Here is a 23,669-nt window from a genome sequence, read left to right as displayed (position 1 = left end):
AAGAATATAGGAATCTATCAATATATTATCAGAAATCAGACCTAAAGTGCATTTAATCCTGGCAGTGTAATTTTTTTTTTTTTAATTTTCCATAAATATAGTAGTTATAAATCAGAGTGAGAGGGAAAGAATGAGGGAAAGAGGTCCTACATCACAACGGCCCTCTTCACAGTTTGAGCATTATGGTAATATATCAATTCGAAATCTCATTTTGATATAATGTTTCACAGACCTTATTCGAAAGGTCGTTCAATGAGGTGAAAAAAATGTTAGCTTTAGGGAGTGGGATATTTCATTTTATGAGGATCGACAGAAGAAGAGACGTATAAGACGGGTGGTGAAAGAACGAGGGCAAGAAGGAAAGAAACGCGCAGTGTGAAAGGAAATTAATTTTCTAAAATGACCAAATCCTAATAAAATAAGAGATGCATGGTGATGGACTTGTACGGAGAAACCTGAAGTGATCCGGTCGTGATTACCTCACAGCTTGTGCTCAGTACACAGTGATGTGAATTATTGCAGCTGCTCAAATCAGTGAATCTCGACACCCCTAGAGGCACGAGCGGAGATATATATCTGCTTCCTCGTTCTCTTCAGTTCTGTTCTGTTCTGCAAGTATGAAACTATGGATTGATGTGCCAGACAGTCAATACGGTTATTTTTCTCTCCTAGCTCTGAGTGCTCACAAAAAAAAAATGACAATCCTTGACGGAATAAAGATGAGCCAATCAACCAGATATAATAAGTACAAATAAATATGACACAAAAATACAACCTACAAACATCGGTTTCATATTGATCAGAAATATTGATCAGAAATCTGCAAAGTTTCTCATATACCAATAATATTCTGGTCTATGATCAGAATGGTAATGATAAATACAGTATTATTTCTATCTACAAAAAGAATTATGAGCAGTATACAATATACGGGATAAATTTGTGGACAACTGACTATTATGTTGTTATAATAACCTACAACATTCTGGGGTTTCCAATAGATTTAGCTCCCTTGTATATAACCAGTCTTTGAGATCACAAAATTCTGGACTTCTGGTAGTTCCCAGACTATCCAAGTCTACTAAAGTGTGTACTTGTGGGCAAGTCGTGGCCTATTGGTTAGAGAGTCTGACTCGTAATCCTAAGGTTGTGGGTTCGAGTCTCGGGCCGGCCACGACTGAGGTGCCCTTGAGCAAGGCACCGAACCCCCCAACTGCTCCCCGGGCGCCGCAGTATAAATGGCTGCCCACTGCTCCGGGTGTGTGTTCACGGTGTGTGTGTGTTCACGGTGTGTGTGTGTTCACTGCTGTGTGTGTGCACTTTGGATGGGTTAAATGCAGAGAACGAATTCTGAGTATGAGTCACCGTACTTAGCCGTATGTCACTTTCACTTTAAAGGAGGTGGAGCGTTTTTATGTTTATTTCTAGCTCTTAAAACTCCGGAATATCCTTCCTGACAATGTTTGGGGCTCAGAACCACTCTCCCTGTTTAAATGTAAACCAATCGGAAGGTTGTGAGTTCGATTCCCACTTCCACCAGGCTGCCACTGCTAGGCCCCTGAGCAAGGCCCAAAACCTTAATTGCTCAGTTGTATTTAAAAAAAAAACAAACAAAAAAAAACCATAAGATAAAATGTAAGTTGCTCTGGATAAGATTTAGCGTCTGGTAAATGCTGTAAATGTAAATGTAACTTTACATTTAAAAAAAGATTCCTTATGTCAGAACTGGACAAATCATACAATGTATTATCCACCAGGAAAGAAAAAGCTCTCATTTTTACGATCCAGAAACCCAACTAACTAAACTAAAAAGTTGTAGCTACAGAATATAATTATTAAGCACAATAATACAGACACAAAAAAAAAAAAAATCAATAAAAATCTTGAATAATTTGTTAGACTCTAGCAGACACACTGCTAGCAAATTATAATGTGTACAATAAAATACAGCCATTAAATTTAGCTATTCGGAGAAATTTCACTACAGGCAGTTTCAGGGGTGCAACAATAAAGATAAAAACCCACAAAAGAAAATTAGGTAGTCAATTAAAAATGTGTACAGAATGCAGTCTGCAGTGCAGGGATTTTTTTTTTCTTAATTAAATGCCTTCCTCTTTAGAGATAATTGGATGCTGCCAGTGTCATTACAAACTAACATTCAATTCTAGTTTGTATAAATGTTGATGAGAGAATTTTCTCCTCGCCCATTTTTTCGTTCCTTCTTTCTGAACTTCTCTCTTCCTGAGAAAGAAATCAATCTCGCACTGTTTGTGGGTGTTCTGGGCTTTAACCAGAAGGTGTAAATAAGGGAAAAAGTCCTGATAAAATTGAGATAGAACCTGTTTCTGAGTTTTGACATCCATAAACACAAAGATACACACTGAGATTCTCTCAAGAGCCTGTTCAAATAATGCCGATATCTGCCAGTTTTACTCCAGTTTTATAAAATCTTTCAAGAGCACAGAGTTTGCTCAAGCAAGACGTTATAGCACAAAAATACACACTCTGTGGAAATATACAAAACATCTACAGAGAGACGTGCCTCGCACAGGCCTGTGGTTGTCTTGAGATGCCTGACTGAACAGACATCTATATTATAGCGCTCTACCATCGCACAGGGCTGTAAAACAGAGCTTGAAATCAAATCCCAACCCAGATTTATCCCTATCCTGGCTGAATGCGTGTCAGTTTCCCATCACAGAGAGTTAACTTGTGCAAAAATAGGAAACTTTTTGATGTCAAAGGCCCATTTAATTGTAACATAAATTCCAAATATTTAAATGTCGAACATCCGACTATTCAAATATCGCACTCGTTATTTATCACCATAGTGATTGTATTTTTTTTTATTTTGTCTATTTATTTATTTTCTGTACACCTAATTCCATTTGACTTTTCTACTCCATTCTTGACTCTATTTTTATTTCGACTCATATCGCATGTCATACCGCGTGTCATTGTGTAGGTGATCGATAAAATTCGAATTTTAACTGAATTCGAATTACACCTACAAAAATAGCTAAATACCGGTGACTAGATGTGAGCACTGACTATATACTGTACATAAAAGCAAAAATATATGATATATAGGTTTAATAAGAAACTTTTTTTCGATTGAACTTTTATTTAATTTCTAGAAAAATGAATTGTTTAGCATAAAAATTGTTAACAATTTTAAAGATTTTTTACATTTTTGGACAGCTTGTAATTGAAAATTCTCAAAAAGTAGAATCTAAATATTATATCACCCTAGCTATCCAACAACAATTAAAGCCTCACTTAGCTAGCAAGATTTTTAGACATTTTTAGACTGACCTCGTTTTAAATGAACGTAAAACCAAATATTTCAAAATTAGCACAGATTTTCATTCATTCATTCATCTTCTACCGCTTATCCGAACTACCTCGGGTCACGGGGAGCCTGTGCCTATCTCAGGCATCATTGGGCATCAAGGCAGGATACACCCTGGACGGAGTGCCAACCCATCACAGGGCACACACACACTCTCATTCACTCACGCAATCACACACTAGGGACAATTTTCCAGAGATGCCAATCAACCTACCATGCATGTCTTTGGACTGGGGGAGGAAACCGGAGTACCCGGAGGAAACCCCCGAGGCACGGGGAGAACATGCAAACTCCACACACACAAGGTGGAGGTGGGAATCGAACCCCGACCCTGGAGTTGTGAGGCGAACGTGCTAACCACTAAGCCACCGTGCCCCCGCACAGATTTTCAATTTAATTAAAATTTCAATTTAATTTCACTTAAGTAACTTTGTCCACCAATTCACCAAATGTAATGCTGTATAAATTTATGACTAGTATTATGAACTTATCCTGCATGTACAGTATATGTCTATTTACAGGAGTTTTCTTTTACTATGCTGTCGATGAGACTCATCTGTAAGTGTATTGCTGCTGTGTAATGTGCTCTGTGACTAGTCTACTCTTGTTTTTGTCAGAACCCTAGATTTAATTGTGGCTCTTGCGAATCATTCTACATAAATCATGCATTTGTGACTTTTGTCAATTGCTGAAAAGTTGTCTTGTGACGTGTGCAAGCTCTACACTACCCGGTTTAGTATCAGTCAGACTCTTTCTATCTCGCTATCTCTTCGCTCTCGCGCTCTCACTCTAACGCTAACTCTCGTCTCTCTCTTCAACTTTCCTTCCTTTCCTCAAAAGACCAATCAAAATCTTTCATGCTGAGCAGGAGCCTGACTTCTGTCTAAGCACCGGCTATCAAAGGGATGACCCCATGACCTTCAGTGCAGCTCTGCCAGGCAGGCAGGTGACTGGTATTAATATTAATGCCTCCCCTATGGTGCAGTTTTCAGCCACGCTGAGACATCTAACAGCTTTCGAGTCATGCTGCATTCACAAACACGCTTCTCCACTGGGATGGAGATACAAAACAGACGAAAGAATGAAAAGTACAACCCCTTTCAGGTTCTTGCCAATTCAAGCTTGCGCGAGAAAAAAAATCTGATTCCTCATTAATTTTTAAAACCTTGCACATCCATCATTTATTTCCTCACCCTTATTCACTGTATTTCTCTTTTTTTGCTTTTTATATTCTATATACTATTATATACCTTTCTCAGTGGGATCTGTTCAGGATTTTCACAGTTCATTATATGTTCATAGGAGTCTCTCTCTCTCTCTCTCTTTCTCTCTCTCTCTCGCTCTTGCTCTCTCTCTCTCTCTCGCTCTTGCTCTCTCTCTCTCTCGCTCTTGCTCTCTCTCTCTCTCTCTCTCTCTCGCTCTTGCTCTCTCTCTCTCTCTCTCTTTCGCTCGTGCTCTCTCTTGCTCTCTCTTTCTCTCTCTCTCTCTCACACACACACACACACAGTAAAGGTCAAGTGCTGAGCAAAATACAATTCCTGAATAATGCAAACGCATCCTTCCCGTGGAGAAAAGAGAGAAAAATGCTTCGAGAGAGAGAAAAAAAAAACACTTACTGTTATTCAAGTGAAGCAAAGTGAATTCAAGTGAAGCAAACACCCATACAAGGAATTTAGTAACAAACCTCTTTAACCATCGCGCAGTTGAAAGTAACTTTGGTAGAAGAAACTTATTTTCACTGTGAAATACTATTTAAATAGCATTCACACATTCAAAGAAAAAATAAATGAAAAAAATAAATAAATAAAAAATAACAGGCTTCTCAAATGTTTTCCATCACTTGGTGAAAAACTGAGTTTAATTGAAGCAGGCTGATTGAAGCAGCTTAAAACTACAATCACACCGACCACGCAATGTTTCAGAGAAGTAAAGATCTTTGGTTTGTTTAACGATGTCTTTAATATGCATAAAGAATATTAAAGATTTTTTTGACTGTAATGGACAAGAATGATTGATTTCTCAAACGTACCGTCCATTGGATGCCGCTTTAAATCCTCCACATGGATACAAGATATGCAAAGCAAGTATTGTGTAGAGCATGAACGCATGTGGAAAGTGACTTGAACGTATCTGTACTTTATCACAGACACTACAGTCTAGTGCACACAAACTCTTCCAATACTTAAAACCATTTGTGGATTATCCAGGTAACAGCACACGGTATTAAGAATCAAGGATATGTAATGAACTGGTTCATTTGTGTAAAATCAGTTATTATTGTGTCTTGTGGACTATATGTAATCATGTCTTATGTAAAATAGTTTATTCAGGGCAGATAAAAGAAAGAAAATTTCTAAGCAATTTATAAGATCCCTCTTATTTCTTTTAAATCATTAACATTTTGCAGATTCAGCATGAGGGATGTAAACTTATGAGCTCAGTTGTACTTAATACTCATGAATTGTACTAATATCTTGTTTACATATTTATTGCTCCTATTTATTCATTTGTTTTATTCCACACTACTTGATTTTAGACCTATTTTCCCAGTTGCCAGAAATAAATTGAAAAAGACTTAAATTTTCAAACATGTTTGATTTACTCTGTGATTAATGTTTGAATTGTGTGAATTCCTCTCGCAAAAAAAAAAAAACAAACAAAAAAACAAAAAAACAAATAGCCTATGAAAATCCGGGAGGAACTAAAATTCACACGTTGTCATGTTGGTGGATGAGGACCAAATGTCTTATTTATGGAATTATTTATCGGACCAGATGATTATTAAAGTTTTCAATTTTGCTCATATTAGTCATCTAACTATTCAGATTACAGTAAATAGTAATTCCAATTAAATTTTAGCCCAAGAACAATGTAGCATCATCTTACCTCAAACTCCTCAACCTCTATCAGCAGTTTGGATGTTGTAATTCGGGACTCGTACGGCGGGATTTTACTCTGAAAAACAATAAAGGCTGAATATGTTATGGGCAAAATTCTTTGCTTGGCTTACAGCAAATCTATGCATAAATAATGCTGAAACAATATTAGAAACATCAGGAGGCAGAATGTGCGCCCCACACACACACACACATACGCACGAACGCACGCACACGCACGCACACACAATTTACTATTTGTGATGCAACAAAATGAAAATTGTTGGCTGAAACCAAAACACTGAACACACTTGAGGGAAAAGAAAAACTGAAAAAAATAAAGAAAAGCAAAAAATAAAATGCTAGATTATTGTTGTTATTGTTGTTGTTGTTAAATTCTAGATTTGCAACAATATACATTTTCCGAAAAAAGAAGCTTGACAGTATGGGCATTAATAGTAGTAATAATTAAGATGAATATTTATCATATTTATATATCAGTTTAATATTAGTAGCAAAATGATTGGAAGTAATAGTACTAGAATTCGTAATAGAAGTATTAATTATATTATTACGTGTTATTAAGTATGATTAATTATCATCTTGTCCTCACTTGCTGCTAGACTTTGCATGTGCATGTTATTTGGGGCGGTGGTTGTATTGTGTTTGTGATAATCTTGTTTCTCTGTATGCTGCTACTGGTTGTGTGAATTTCCTCCGGGATCAATAAAGTAATTATCTACCTATTTATCTATCTATTTGTCTATCTAGCTAGCTATTACTAGTAAAAGCCACCGGTAGTATTATTACAACAATAGTAGTAATAGTAGTAGCAGTAGTACCATTAGTAGTAATAGTACTAGTAGTATTAATAGCAGTCGATTTGTAATGTGGGAGTTACAGCCAAAGACACAAAACACAAGGTTTTTTTAAGGCACATTCGATATTCGCAGTCAAAGACCTTGGCATAAGTCCTACCACCTCCAGGCAGAGACAAACATCTATTCAAAACTAGAAAGACAAGCGTGGGTCAAAATAAACTAGGACATCCAGGCAAGAAACAAGGCATCAAAATAGACATGAACTAACACAATACAACAAATGAATCGAGACCGAATAGAAAACAGATGAAAACGATCAGGACACATTGATCACATCCACGTAGGGATGTGGAAGCCTAGTGTTTAAGGTGTTGAACTACTGATCGGAAGGTCATGAGTTCAAATCCCAGGTCTGCAAGGCCCTTAACTCTCAATTGCTCAGTTGTATAAATTGAAATAAAAAATGTAAGTCTGCTAAATGCTAGAAATGTAAATGCAGCGTTAGTGAGTTAAACCAGTGAGGGCTGTGACAGGATAGGAACCCACACAATAGGTACATGGCTAGATAAACGGTAAGGTAGAAAATTAAGTGCATGTAACGAGAACATGTTTTAAGTAGTTGTAATAAGAACGGCAGCAGCAAAAATAGTACCAATAATAGCAGCAGAAATCAAACTGTTAGTGTAGTAGTAATAGTACTAGAAGTAAGATTTCCTTCTATTTTTTTTTTTCCATAAATTGTGATGCAACTGTTTTTTTTTTTGTTTTTTTGTTTTTTTTTGCAGAAAACATTTTTAATTGCAAAATTGCAAGCACAAAGTTCGACATTTAAACTCCTATCTGTACTCATATTCATTACACCAGAATTAGAGAGACTTCTCATGTCCAAAAAATAGCAGCCGGTAAATAAAAAAATCATCTGTCTGTTTACAGCATGTTTAGATTTTTGGTCCTAACCCCAAACTGTCATTTCTGTCTCATTGTAACTGAACAGATTTCACTGGCCAAAGTTCAAATGCATCCTTATGTACTATTGTTGTGTCTGTGTTCGTGGAGTCAACAGCTAACCTGTGACTGAATGCATAGCTCCCGGGATATTATGTATGCTGCTATGCTCTTAGGTATTCGGAGCTTGATGAGCAAGATGCAAATGTAAGATACTCTTTTATGTGCATGTAAGTGTTTTCTGAACCTCTTGGCTCATTAGCACTTCATCAGTGCCTTGTCTTCGTTTCTGCTGACTGCACTCTTCCCCGCTGTCTGCGCTTTTCTCGCCTTTTCAACTTCGTCTACTCATTAACCACTATGGACTCCCATCTCGTCGTGCGTGTGTGCGAGTGTGTGTGTGTGTGTGTGTAGCTCAATGCAAGAGTGCTACCACATCAGATTTTCATCATGATGCCATTGAACCAAATCTGATCCCAATTACACTGTGGCTTTTACATCCTGTTCATTTTGCTTTTCGCAGGAAACAAGCAGAACATGAAAGAATGCTGTTTAAGTTGCCATCGCATTATACATGCAGCTATTAAATCAAACAACGGGAAATGATCTGGACGAAAAATGAAATACGGAAATAAAATCAGGACTTATTAATTTCCACTGATTCAATTCAGGGCCGTGATTTATACACACAAGCTGAGAGATTCTTTTACTCCAACCTCTGAAAGAGCACAATATTTGCTAGCTTTGAGTAAATTGACTGGATTTTGAATTTCAAAGACGGATGTTAACGTACAGGGTCAGAGTGTGTGTGTGTGTGTGTGTGTGTGTGTGTGTGTTTTCACACATATGTCTGCCTTGCAGCCCAGTGCGACTGAGAACGAAATGAAAGGATTAGTCTCTCCAACTCCCACTAGCTTTCTCCATCCGAGAACTCATTTCAAAGTTCGAGGAAGCTTCATGCAGCGCTGCTTTTAGTCTAGCCAGTGGAACGGAGGTCAAAGAAGTCTCTCAATCAAACACGTACCCACTTATAAAACCAAACACCACGGGGTCTCTTGAGCTCTATGTTGTTTCACCACTCTTTCCTCATTCCTAAAGAATTCCTAAATTACAAAGGAATGTCATCATGTGACATATTTCATGCATTAGAGCTTCCTAGAAAATCAGCTCTTACCAGCACATGACAGAAACTGTACGATTTTATGATATCGCGTTTGATCCGCTGGTCTTACACAGCCGAAGAACATTCCAGTTTCTCCGTAGCGTTGCGATTTATTTATTTTTTTTATCTCTTATTAACTTAAAGAGAACAAAAAAGATAAACTAGTGATGGAATAACAGCTAGAACAGGAATCTCACAGACTCTCCGTGACAAAAAAGTTTGCGATGACCATAAACATTTTTCAAAAAATGTTCATAATATTATGAACAAATGAAAAAAAAAAAAAAGAAATAAATAGCAGCTATTTAACATGCGCGTTATTCCTTCCTTAAAAATGGAAGCCGTCATATTCGGATCTGTCTCTGTCGAGGCTTGTGATGGATTTTGTAAATGTGGAAGAAGAAGGATTCAATTTCCACAAAACAACATAATACTAGAAATGATTTGCTTACTAGATGAGATATAAAGTTGTTCCTGAAAAAAAAAATTCATGCTACATTTCATTATTATTATTATTATTATTATTATTATTATTATTATTATTATTATTATTATTGTTGACATTTAATAAGCCATTAAAATGTAATGACTCAGTAAACAGTACATTGTTAATACACTAAATAGAAATGTGAGTGATAAACGGCTGCGTGAGTGAATTATTACAAACGTGTCATGAAGTCGCCAGAAAAGAAGAACACTTACACGCTCACTCACACACACTCACTCGCACATTCACACGCGCAATTACGACCACACACGCACTCACACACAGTCACTCACGCACACACACAGTCACTCACTCACACACACAGTCACTCACTCGCACACACACAGTCACTCACTCGCACACACACAGTCACTCACTCGCACACACACAGTCACTCACTCGCACACACACAGTCACTCACTCGCGCACACACAGTCACTAACTCGCACACACAGTCACTAACTCGCACACACAGTCACTAACTCGCACACACAGTCACTAACTCGCACACACAGTCACTCACTCACTCACTTGCACACAGTCACTCATGCACTCCCTCACACACACACACTCCCTCACACACACACACTCCCTCACACACACACTCACACACTCCCTCACACACACACTCACACACTCCCTCACACACACACACTCCCTCACACACACACACTTACTCACGCCCTCACACACACACACTCACTCCCTCACACACACACACACACTCCCTCACACACACACTCCCTCACACACACACTCCCTCACACACACACACACTCACTCCCTCACACACACACTCACTCCCTCACACACACACTCACTCCCTCACACACACACACACACACACACACACACTCCCTCACACACACACACTCACTCTCTCACACACACACTCACTCACTCCCTCACACACAAACACAAACACACACACTCACTCCCACACACACACTCACTCCCTCACACACACACACTCACTCCCTCACACACACACACTCCCTCACACACACACACTCACTCCCTCACACACACACACTCACTCCCTCACAAACACACACTCACTCCCTCACACACACACACTCACTCCCTCCCTCCCTCACACACACACACACACACACACACACACACACTCACTCCCTCACACACACACACACTCCCTCACACACACACACACACTCACTCACACACACTCACTCACTCACTCACACACACTCACTCCCTCCCTCACTCACACACACACTCACTCCCTCCCTCACACACACACACACTCACTCACTCACTCACACACACTCACTCCCTCCCTCACTCACACACACACTCACTCCCTCCCTCACACACACACACACTCATTCACTCACTCCCTCACACACTCACTCACTCCCTCACACACACACTCACTCCCTCACACACACACTCACTCCCTCACACACACATTCACTCCCTCACACACACACACACTCACTCCCTCACACACACACTCACTCCCTCACACACACACTCACTCCCTCACACACACACTCACTCCCTCACACACACACTCACTCCCTCACACACACACACACTCACTTTTTCCTCCTCCTCTTCATCCTCATCCTCATCAGGTTGCTCTAAGCTTGCAGAACACTCTTCCTCCTCCTCTCGACTCGGTAACCATGACGACACACTCTTTATCAGGTAGTCACGGCCCTCCTTAAAAAAACAAAACAAAAAATAAACACTTCTGCTGGAATCCATTTTCTTATTATTTTACGGTATCGTATTATCCAAGTAGGTCTTTGCGTTCTGTGAAAGTGCAGGATAGAGGAAGACAACTTGTGTGTGAGGAAGAGCCTCAGCATGAACTCACGTAATGCATAAAATCAGATGTAAAACTCCTGCTTGGTAATAATGCAGTTCAATCTCGATGGTTATAGAAATGGCCATCTTGTGAACTTTAATATCTTGCCTGACCCAGGACAAACAGTCTGAAGGAAACTGGATCTAAAAGTTAATACCTGTTTGCCACCTAGTGGATGATGTCACAATTACAGTGCGACATTTTCACCTCAGGGAAGAAGGAATTCTTTATATGGACATGCTCTCAATTAAAGTGTATAATGACCCGAGTGGCACTCTCCTTGCCTTTCTCTTGCACTTGTCCATTTTATTAAAATGTTAAGTTCTGGCTGCTGGTTATAATTAATGTCGCTAATTAAAATTCCCGACCAAATTACGGATGACCAACCAAAGCGACGTCATTATAATAAACCTGTTAAAAGTGCACATTTGACAAAAATGTACAGAACATCACCAACGCGGCTGATGGATTCGTCTCACTTTTAAAGCCACTGGCGAAGTGAATTAAATAAATTCGACGTGGGCGGTGTGTAAGGACGCAAAGAAGACAGGATGGCTTCTTGTATAGGGAAGTTAGTGTACCTCAGGTTTCTCAGTGCTGAAGAGGTAGCTAGCCATTAACTGCAGAGCTTCAGGGTTGTTCTGGTCATAGTGCAGAGCTTTCTCAATAGCCTCCTTACATCGCTCGGCTGCTCCCTCCTCCATACTGGCAAAAAAAAAAAAAAACTTTAAACATTAATACACTTACACAACACTGTTTTCAGGTACCTTGAGAACATCTAGGATTCTTTTCTGTTGTATAAAGATTCACACAATCACCTGAACATCTACACTTAACTCATCTACACTATGCTGCCTGTATTCCAGGACTTACTAAGCAGCCTTTAACAAACAGTATTACTGCTATTATGTTTTAAATGACTTGGAGCTATTTAACAATCAAATCAAATCAAATCAAATTAACGTGTTAGACAGTTTTATCCAGTAGTAAATACAGTAGTAAATATTTTAAAAAAAAGTATTAATTCTGGTGAATTTGAGCTCTCTTAAACTAATCTTAAAGTTTATGACGATTGTGCTGTGAAATATAGCTGTACAAAAGGCTACGTAGTACCTTTTAGATGACGTTTTAGATGAATCGATGAACTGTACATAATTGTACGTCATGTTTTGTAGGTTTTCACAGGCCAAATACAGGCCAAAGTTCCAGTAACAATGATTTTTTCCTCATGAGCACAAGCTCATTTGCATTTGGCGACGCCCACAAAACTCCATAAAAGGAAAAATCACACAGAGAGCTGAGCAAAAATGACAACTAAACTGTGAGAAAAAGAATTCCTCAGAGGAAGAAGCGAAGACATTTTGACTTATGTCTATGGCTATTACAATGTACAAGTAATATTATACCTTATAATATTATAATTATACCATCTCCAGGTTTACGTTAGTGAGTCTATTTTTATATAAATTTACACAAACGCTCTTCAGATACGGAGTATTTTTTTTTTCTACGAACTAACCAAATACCAAATGTTTTGTGTAAACACTCCTGTGAACAATTTCTGAATAAATTTGTTTGTAAGCAGCTTGATAAACGAGGCACACTGATTCCTGCGATTCGTTCGGGGTAACTACAGTATGTTTTTTGGCAAAGATCTGTTACTTATACACAAAGCCTTCAGGCAGACTCAAGCTCATAATTTCACACTGGTGCATAACATCGCAACATGTTTTTCTTAACATGTTAAGTGTTTTTGACTTTACACAGCTTTGTAGGGACAAAACTATTAAACTGCTATATTCTTCTTATTATATTACTATTAATTCTATATGGGGGGCACGGTGGCTTAGTGGTTAGCATGTTCGCCTCACACCTCCATGGTCGGGGTTCGATTCCCACCTCCACCTTGTGTGTGTGGAGTTTGCATGTTCTCCCCGTGCCTCGGGGGTTTCCTCCGGGTACTCCGGTTTCCTCCCCGGTCCAAAGACATGCATGGTAGGTTGATTGGCATCTCTGGAAAATTGTCCGTAGTGTGTGATTGCGTGAGTGAATGAGTGTGTGTGTGTGTGTGTGCCCTGTGATGGGTTGGCACTCCGTCCAGGGTGAATCCTGCCTTGATGCCCGATGATGCCTGAGATAGGCACAGGCTCCCCGTGACCCGAGGTAGTTCGGATAAGCGGTAGAAGATGAATGAATGAATGAATGAATGAATAATTCTATATAATACTATTACTATATTGTTATTTAAAGAATGAACCAAATTGTTGTTTTGGCGACTCCTAAAAGATCTCTCAGTTAAGTCTGTTTTGTATTTTCGGTCTAATGATGGCGCCTTTCATGGATCTACGCTTCTTTGTACCGCATATTAAGAGTTCTCATGAACAGCTACCAAAGACAAATTCAGATTAAATTCAGTTTGAGCCGGCGAAAATGTAATAAATTCCTAAACGGTTAATGCAATATTTTTAGTTAAACATAATATTAATTCCATCATTTCAAATCCATTGTGCTGGTGTACAGAGGCAAGAATTACGAAAATTGTGGCACTGTCCAAATACAATATAGTCGGACCTGAATGTATGTATAGTGTGGAAAATAATTATATGATACAGAATCCAGAAAAATACATTAAAGAAAGGTTATAAATTTATTTGTATTTGATAGAGTGAAATAAGTATTTGATCCCCTACAAACCACCAAGAATTCTGACCCCCACAGACCGGTTATGTGCCCATTGAGCGCACAGATTAGTGTCCCCCTTTTAGAAAGTACTCGTAATCTCAACTCGTTTTGTGTATAAAAAGACACCTTTTACACTGTAAAATTTACAGAATCGATCGTTCCAATCAAACCTCTCCACCACCAAGGGAAAGACCAAAGAGCTATCAAAGAATGTCAGGGACAAGATCGTAGACCTGCACGTGGCTGGAATGGACTACAAGAACATCAGCAAGAAGCTTGAGAAAGAGAACAATGTTGGTGCGATCATTCAAAAATGGAAGAAATACAAGATAAGAGTCAATCGCCATCGCTCTGGAGCTCCATGCAAGATCTGACCTCGTGACGTAAGGATGATTCTGAGAAAGGTGAGGGATCAGCCCAGAATTACATAGGAGGAGCTTGTCAGTGTGTATCATCTCAAGGGAGCTTGAACCACAGTCAACAAGAAAACAACTGGTAATACGCTTCGCTGTAATGGATTGAGATCCTGCAGTGCGCACAAGGTCTCTCTGCTCAAGATGGCGCATGTACAGGCTGAAATATTCAATTCAATTTCAATTCAAGTTTATTTGTATAGCGCTTTTTACAATGAACATTGTCTCAAAGCAGCTTTACAGAACATAAACATAGAGCAGAAGGTAAACATAAGGAGAAATATAAAGAATTAATATAATAAAATTCAAGATATATATAGTTCACAGTGTGTATGTATGTATGTATGTATGTATGTATGTATGTATGTATGTATATGTATATGTATTGAAGTACATTTCTGACGTACACCTGAATGATTCAGAGAAGGCTTGGGAGAATGCGATGTAGTCAGATAAGACCAAAATTGAGCTCTTTGGCATGAACTCGACTCTCCATGTTTGGTGGCAGAGAAATGCTGAATATGACCCCAAGCTCACCATCCCCAGTGTAAAGCATGGAGGTCGAATCGTTCTGCTTTGGGGCTGTTTCTCTTCTAAGGGTACAGGAAGACTTCACCGCATTGAGGGGCCGGGGAACGGTGAATAAGAACCTCCTGGCCTCAGCCAGAACACTGAAGATGGGTCGTGGATAGGTGTTTCAGCATGACAATAACCCAGAACATACAACCAAGGCATTAAAGGAGTGGATCAAGAAGAAGAACATTATAATCCTGAAATGGCATAGCCAGTTACTTCCCAAAGAAAATCTGTGGAAGGAGCTGAAACATCCAGTTGCCTAGAAACCTTCAGGATCTGGAAAGTATCTGTAAAGCAGAGGAGTGGACCAAAATCCCTCCTGAGGTGTACGCAAACCCGATGACCAATTACAAGAAACATCTGACCTCTGTGCTTTCTAACAAGGGTTTCTTCACCAAGTTCTAAGTCACGTTTTGCTTGAGGATCCAATATTTATTTCACTCAATCAAATACAAATTAATTTCTAAGCTTTCTAATGTTGTTTTCTGGATTTTTTTTATTGAAATTCTGTCTCTCCTTTAAAATAAATCCACCATAAAAATTATAGACCGTTCATTTCATTGTAAGTGGGCAAACTTACAAAAACAGCAGGGGATCAAATCATTATTTCCCCTACAGTACTGTATGTGTGTGTGTGTGTGTGTTTATCGGAACAAAGGACAATGTATATGAGCATGTGAGAGGAGATGGCAGAGAGGATGTGTAGTGGTTTTGAGAAAAGGATTTATGAAAAAGGAAAAAAAATTAAAATTACCAAAGGTCAGTGAAGAAGATCTCGGCAACGGAACAGAAGGCCACAGACACGTCCTTTTCGGTAATTGGAGACTCAGGTGGTAAAGCAGCAGCTCCCATACTGCTAACCTATCAACACACGCACACACACACACACACCCACGCACACAGAGACCGATGTCAACGTATTCCTTAAGAAAAGAATTGCATGTGCAAGTACATAAAACAAACATCTAATAAGATATGCAACATACTGCAATATTCAACACATTAAAAATGTGATCCTTCCCCCCCAAGTGCCGAGCAAGACAGCTACAGCTAAAACATAGTCATTTGTCATGTGCTTAGAATTTAGACATGTAATTAAAATCTAACATCAGAACACGGCAAGTCTCTAGCAATGTCACTGACCCTCGTCTCGAGACGTACGTTCCTGCCGAGCAGTTTGTAATTAAAGACTTCCAAAAGAAAAAGAACTGACTGGAGATTCGGATCAGTTAGGTGACAGGTCTCGTCTGTTTTATTTTTAAACAACACCGTGAGACAGATCTTATGCGTTCCATTTGAAAAAGAAAAACCTTGTCAAGCTGTTTTTTTTCCTCAGACTCCACATTTGTTGTCAGGAGAAATGCTGTTATGTAATATGCATTGGGGAAATTTATCCCTGAAGGTTTCTTGAATTTTTATATTTTTTCCAGGTGTAAATATTCTATTATTTTACAGACTTAAGCTGTGGTTTTGATTCCAAGAAAGATTTTTGTTAGAAAGAAAGAAAGAAAGAAAGAAAGAAAGAAAGAAAGAAAGAAAGAAAGAAAGAAAGAAAACAAACAAATAAACTCTAACAATTAAATACTTATTAACAAATAAAATCAAATAATTATTTAACATTCAAATATAATTTATAAACTTTTTACACAGATGGATCGACTTCATCCAAAGCAACTTCGACATTTCCGCAAGCAAATAATTGCCCCCCGAAGGTTCTGAAGCATTCATGAGATTTAAACTGGATTATTCGATTCTAATCTATATTTCTTCTAATGTTGCATCTCCACCAAGTGGCCAAACACTGAACTGCATCTCAATTTACAAAAACACATCGACAGGCGGATCGGTGTATCTTCTGCAGTGATGCGGTCGATATACCAGTCTGTTGTGGTGAAGAAAGAGCTGAGCCACAAGGCGAAGCTCTCTATTTACCAGTCGATCTACGTTCCTACCCTCCCCATCACAAGATCCCGGATACAGGCGGCCGAAATGAGTTTCCTCCGCAGGGTGGCTGGGCGCTCCCTTAGAGATAGGGTGAGGAGCTCGGTCACTCGGGAGGAGAGGAGTCGGTCACTCCACATCGAGAGGAGTCAGCTGAGGTGGCTCGGGCATCTGTTCCAGATGCCTCCTGGACGCCTCCCTGGGGAGGTGTTCCGGGCATGTCCAACCGGGAGGAGGCCCCGGGGAAGACCTAGGACACGCTGGAGGGACTATGTCTCTCGGCTGGCCTGGGAACGCCTCGGTATTCCCCCGGAAGAGCTTGAGGAAATGTCTGGGGAGAGGGAAGTCTTGGCGTCCCTGCTTAGACTGCTGCCCCCGCGACCCGGCCCCGGATAAGCGGTAGAAAATGGATGGATGGATGGATGGATGGATGGATGGATGGATGGATGGACAAAACACATCTGTAAACTGACTCACTATTGTGTAGCAAACTAATACATCAAGCTGAATGTCACTTCCCTCGAATATGAATGTAGAAAAATCTTCTGCACTCTTCCAGTGTGTGTGTGTGTGTGTTTCCAGGAAGGTGGTGTAAATAATGTGTGTGTGTGTGTGTGTGTGTGTGTGTGTGTGTGAGTGTGTGTGTGTGTGTGCATGCGTGCGCGTGTGTGTGAGAGAGAGAGAGAGAGAGAGAGACTTCTTCTAAATATGCAAAATAGAAAACCTTCCCAAGGAAAAGTCACTATTTCAAGAATTACCCATGTTTTTAAAAATGTGTTAATTCTAGTCTCTTTGAATCTTAAAGCAAACGCTGTAAAATCTATGGCTGGGAGCATCAGAGTTTCTGGAGACTGACATCAATTTAAAAATATGCATTTCTTTAGTCTAGGCACAAAGTAAAATACCTCTATTATCAAAAACATAAAGTCGCATAATACTGCATCGTTGTCACTCCCATGATAATTATTTTAAGTTCTCTTGTTAACTGTATGACTGAAAAATTCTAATCATTAGACCTGATCATTCAGTCAAGTGCTACGTAAATGATTTCACGAGCCAGACCGAGCTAAATATTCTCACTGCAGTCAAAAAAAAAGTTACCAACCATCAGAAAACAGCAGACTTTTGGCTATTACATCTGAGAAACTTAGCCAAAAGTGCAGCTAGTTCATAACGCAGCCTGACGTCGTCCTCACCAGGAAGTCAGTACAGTACATTTCCACATTTTTTTTTAATCCACACTGGCTGCTTATTGACTTTTTGCTGATTAAAATGTCTTGTTTATGTTGTAGGTTCAATTCTAAAATGGTGTATCTCTGTGTACCTTGCTGATCTCTTGGTGCATTATATCCTATCAGATGTACACCGAGTTTATACTCAGTAATTACTTTCACAATGAAAACCAGGCATCAGTGATTCAGTAACTGATGATATCTCTTTGATATTAATATTACAGCTGAAAGCTCCCTATTTTGCACTAGCAACATATTAATTCATTAAGAATATATTACTAATTTACTTCGTGATCACCAGAATGTAAATAAATAAGAACATTTACAGACAAAGTCAGATTTTATCACACAAAATTCACCTTGATACACACTTCTTGCCCTTGCTTGTCTATGATGACTCAGAATCCGTCAGAAATTACCATCCTGTTGACTTGCATACAAAACGGCTGTCTAACGACTGTTCGGCGATGCCTAGGAAACCGAATTACAGTAAAACCGACGTTCACGTCAAGCTGAATATATTGAGCAGATATTATTTGTCCTAATTTATGGACTGGTTTCGGACTGCGTTCTTAATAGTCGTTAATAATAAATGCCTTTGATAATAAAGGTTTAGGTGAATAACTAAAATAAATAAGCTAGTTAAATCTCAAAAGAAAATTCTTTCTGCACTGGATTCCACGAATAGCTGATTTCTTGTGTAAATACTCATCACAAGACCTGAGAAGAAATCAGAGGCATTTATAAACTTATAAAATTATATTGTAGTTTTATTGTGTATATTTTATATTATATTGTAGTTTTATAAAGAAATTCTTTGATTCATTTCTTGAATTTAAAAATCTAAATTTCTTGAACAAAATATAAAAACATTCTGTCTGTGTACAGATACGGTAAAAGTTTTTTTTTATGTTCTGCTTAATAAATGTAAATATTATATTAAGTGCTGTTTAAAGTGTTTGTCCAGTCTCTGTAGCATCCCTCAATTTGGTATGGCTTCATGAACCTAGGGCAATTTCTACGCTGTTTTCTGCAATGCAAAGCAAGAGCTACACAAACATTTCTACATTTCTAGTTTGAGAGAGATTAGAGAGGTGTGAATAACGTGTCATGTCTGTGTAGCTAGAATTGCTCTCCCACATATATTATTCATATATATTAACCTTTTGTTCTATCTTTATGTTGTGTAAAGCTGCTTTGAGACAATGTCAATTGTAAAAAGCGCTATACAAATAAACTTGAATTGAACTGGACTGTACTATGAAGTTGCCAGTAAGTGTTCCTACTACTGGTTTTCATGGCAATAAAGTTCTCAATCGATTGTTATCGCATCATAACATCCTACAAGATGAAGGAGAATCTGTGTTTTTCACTCCCGTTGGTATTCGCTAAACTAAGTTACTCCATATTTGCATGAAGTTAACTTTAGTCACCCACATCTAATCACCAACGTTCACTGTCACTCGTGTCAAGAAGTCAGTAAACACTAGAAGCTCTCTGATTGCTTTAGCTCTGTGAGTCAGCTGTATGAACGACATACACACTAAAAATTCAATACGGTGTACCACTAGGCTGTGTTTTAGGCCCGATATTTATATTCTATTTATATCCAGCCCTATGGATATTCACATAAAACATAATGGGGTACTACTGTGTATCTTGCTGATCTCCTGATGCAGTATATGCCAACGGCAGTACATTCCCAAAGAACATTAGGTAATAGTTTTACTGTGGTTCCAGTGTTTAAGGCTCTGTGTTGTTGATGTTGGTGAATGATGACATCTCTGTTATAATAATATAACAACTGTAAGGTCTCTACTGTGTACTAGCAGTATATTAATTCACTAACAAGATAGCACTAATTTACCTAGTGATTAATGTAATGAAATAGTCTGCTTGATACATACCTCTTGCGCTTGCTTGTCCATGGCTTTCAGCATCACTTCAATGCCTTTGCTGAAGTACTGCACAGCCTCGGCGCCTGTGTGAATCTGACCCAGGTACATGTATTTACTGTGGCCTTCCTCTGGACTCAAATCCACCGCTTTCAGAAATACTTTCACTGATGTTAAGGGTGAAAACCATTTCAAACATCCTACACACACACCTACAAACTTACAAAATCTCTTTTTGGAGCACTTTTAACACTGAAAATGGTCAGATTATATATACAAAATATTTAGCCCTAATGAGGAAGGAAATATTCCCTGAGATGATACCAGGAAGAAACCTTGAGAGGAACCAGAGTCAAACTGTTTACCAGTGGCTAAAAAGTGGAATGTGTGTCTGTTTTGATGTGCCCTTGTTCAGCATTGAATTTCTTTGTCATGTCACACACTGCAGTGGAAATTAAAGGTGAGGTGCACGTTGTTTGAAAAATGCTTCAGAAAACTGAGTCGTGCCAAAAAACAAAACAAACGAGTAGCCAATGAGCAGAAAGGGGCGTGTCTTGTCAATATGCAGCAGAGAGAGTGTTCAGTGTGCATGTCTGACATTAGCCGAAAGCGACTGAAACATTGACATGGCGAATAAAAACAAAAAGCAATAAGGCAAGAAGCATGACCCGTGTTAATATAGGATCAGCCTTCCAGCGCTAGAGAGAACTGAACGTTTTCTGCGTGAAACGGAGCTAAACCTTTCACGGTACAACACACAGTACTACAAAAACACATTTGTATTACACATTTGTTCATTTATTGATAAAAATACCCCCTCGGCCAGCTGCCCCAGCAGGTTCCGCCATAATAGAGTTGCGTATGTATGTGTAGGGCGGAGCTATCAATACAGGGGTGACACCCATTTGGGTTAGGGGGGTGTTTGTTTTAGTGATTTCAAATGTCAACATTGGCTTTCAAACATCGTGCACCGCACCTTTAATAGCTCATCAGAAAGTAGAGTATTTGTAGTAGGTAATATTTTCATAGAAATGTTCCAAAAATTGTTCCAAATTTTCCAAATGGGTTGGCACTCCGTCCAGGGTGTATCCTGCCTTGATGCCCAATGACGCCTGAGATAGGCACAGTCTCCCCGTGACCCGAGGTAGTTCGGATAAGCGGTAGAAGATGAATGAATGAATGAATGAATGAATGAATGAATGGTTACTTTTCTAAGCAAATAGTGATATCAATCCTCTGAGATGCTCCAAGTGCTTCTTTATAAGCTTCTAAAATTTGAAGATGTTATCTTCAACCACTAAAATTCTGTGTATGGTTATCAGTCAACAGAGGGAACACACACATCTCACACTGAAAGCTAACAGAGTCCTGATTCCTTTTATATTTTATATTTTAAAATAATTCATTTGTTTAAGATTTTTTAAAATGTCCACACAGCTAGCATCGCTACTGTCTGGACCGTTTCCATCGCAAGCTAAAGGATATTTGTTTGGCTTTATCCATGTCCCCAAGCTCAGCGCAGATGTTTCCGAGCATGTCCAGAACGGTCAGGTTGGTAGGCTCAATGTCCAAAGCACGTTGACAGAACATCTTCGCCATTGGGAAGTCAAAATTGTCCATGCATTCTTCTGTCTAACAGAAAGATAAATAAAGAAGTATTATAAATTATTAGAAATTACACATGACCTGGATGAGTGCTGGCCTACATTAACTGGAAGATCCAAACACCTACATCACAGAAGCGGTCATTTTTACAGCACAAATCCAATATCGCTATAAATATCACTACACATCATTTTATGTATCTCTGTGCATCACCTTTTCCAGTAACTGATCAACGGAGTATTTTTCAGCCGTCTTCTTTTTGGCTCTCTCTTGCATCCTGGCTTTCATCCTGTCCTGTGGTGACATTGCTGTGCTCTCGGGACCTGAATCAACAAAAAAAAAGTCACACGATGATTATAATAAAAAGATATGATATATAAATCACTCCTCTCTACTACAGATGATCTTAATTCCAAAATGATATTCTAGTAGCTTGTTGGAGCAATGTGAAATTGCACAAAATACAAATCTATTTGAATGAAAAAGCTTTATCTGATACATTCAGCACGCAGCCAATTATCTTATACAGGGTTGCAGGAAACCTGGAGTCTTTTACAGGGGACATGGGGCACAAGGCATTGGACACCCTGGATGGGGTGCCAACCTCTGACAGCGCACAAACTTTTCACTGTTTGCTTATACACGTGACAAAGTGCTTCAAATCACAGACAGAACAGTGGAGATGTAGAGCTGCAGTGTGACACACAAGCCCAATCCTCACATTAGACACAGCGAGTGCACTCACACACACGTGTAAGAGAACAGAATGAGATATTACATGCTTTAAATTATACACAGTTCATGTAACATAAACAAGAGTTTAGATATTTTATGTGTTTCATATTAATCCGTTCTGTACTTTAAATAAGAAAGTTACATTTCTGTTGACTGGCCATATAGTAAAGGTTTTTAAAGTCATTTTTTAAAACAGCAGACCAATGATTTCTACTAATGTGTCAATATCGAACCACCTGAAATATATCAATAAATCTCAAAACACTGGTGCTGGTATAAGCTTTTTGATATACAACATTTTATATTATATTATATATGGTATATACACACACACATATACTGTATACACTTCATATATAAATATATACATCCATATGTGTATACACACACATATATAGTATATATGTGTGTGTATTTCATATATAAATATATACATTCATACATATACATACATATGTATATACATATATGTGTATAAATATAAATACAATATAAATGTATACACACACTCACATATACAAACACACACACTCACATATACACACACACACACACACACACATACATACGTACATTCATATATATATATGCATATATGTATATATATATATATATATATACATATATATATATATATATATACATATATGCATTCAGTATTTAATTAGGATATAAAAAGACCAAATCCCTTCAATTATAAGTGATTTTATGAAATGATGAAGGTTTTTTTTATATTATTCTATATATCCATCACTAAGCCATGTTGATCAGTCACAGTCACCAAAGTGATTACAGTTATATTAGAAACTTATAGTTTATTAACTAGACAATTACCTTTACGATTCTCTTTTCTTTTAGGTTTCTCTTTCTTTTTAGCCTTTGCTTGTCCTCCCATGGTTGTGTTCCAACGACAGCAACTCTGTTTCACACAAAATCTTTTATTAGATCTTATTTATAACGCAGATGTTTATATACAGCCTCGAAATGGCATGGGATTTTTAGCACCCTGACTTTTTTTTTTCACAATCATATTCACGAAGATTCAACCTTCTACACCAGGATTGGCTGGTAACTTTCTAGATTCGGTCCAATGATTGGCTATTAACAAGATGA

General features: G+C 38.5%; 1 protein-coding gene across 1 annotated transcript in view; it reads right to left on the bottom strand.

Moving 5' to 3' along the window:
• The window catches only part of si:dkey-12j5.1 (uncharacterized), a 65,186-nt gene extending 41,606 nt beyond the window's left edge, over positions 1-23,580 (bottom strand). The window contains exons 1-8 of the mRNA XM_060861757.1: positions 23,391-23,580; positions 22,035-22,144; positions 21,704-21,848; positions 20,229-20,380; positions 15,903-16,009; positions 12,059-12,182; positions 11,207-11,329; positions 6,239-6,307 (exon numbers count right to left, since the gene is read on the bottom strand). Of these exons, the coding sequence (XP_060717740.1) occupies positions 6,239-6,307; positions 11,207-11,329; positions 12,059-12,182; positions 15,903-16,009; positions 20,229-20,380; positions 21,704-21,848; positions 22,035-22,144; positions 23,391-23,451 (891 nt within the window). The 5' untranslated portion in view covers positions 23,452-23,580. The remainder of the gene's footprint in view (positions 1-6,238; positions 6,308-11,206; positions 11,330-12,058; positions 12,183-15,902; positions 16,010-20,228; positions 20,381-21,703; positions 21,849-22,034; positions 22,145-23,390) is intronic.
• Between the last annotated feature and the right edge of the window lie 89 nt (positions 23,581-23,669).

Source organism: Tachysurus vachellii, chromosome 25 (assembly GCF_030014155.1).
Source record: "Tachysurus vachellii isolate PV-2020 chromosome 25, HZAU_Pvac_v1, whole genome shotgun sequence".
Taxonomy (NCBI): Eukaryota; Metazoa; Chordata; class Actinopteri; order Siluriformes; family Bagridae; genus Tachysurus; species Tachysurus vachellii.
The sequence above is the reverse complement of the archived record's forward strand: the minus strand, read 5'-3'. Positions and strand labels throughout refer to the sequence as shown.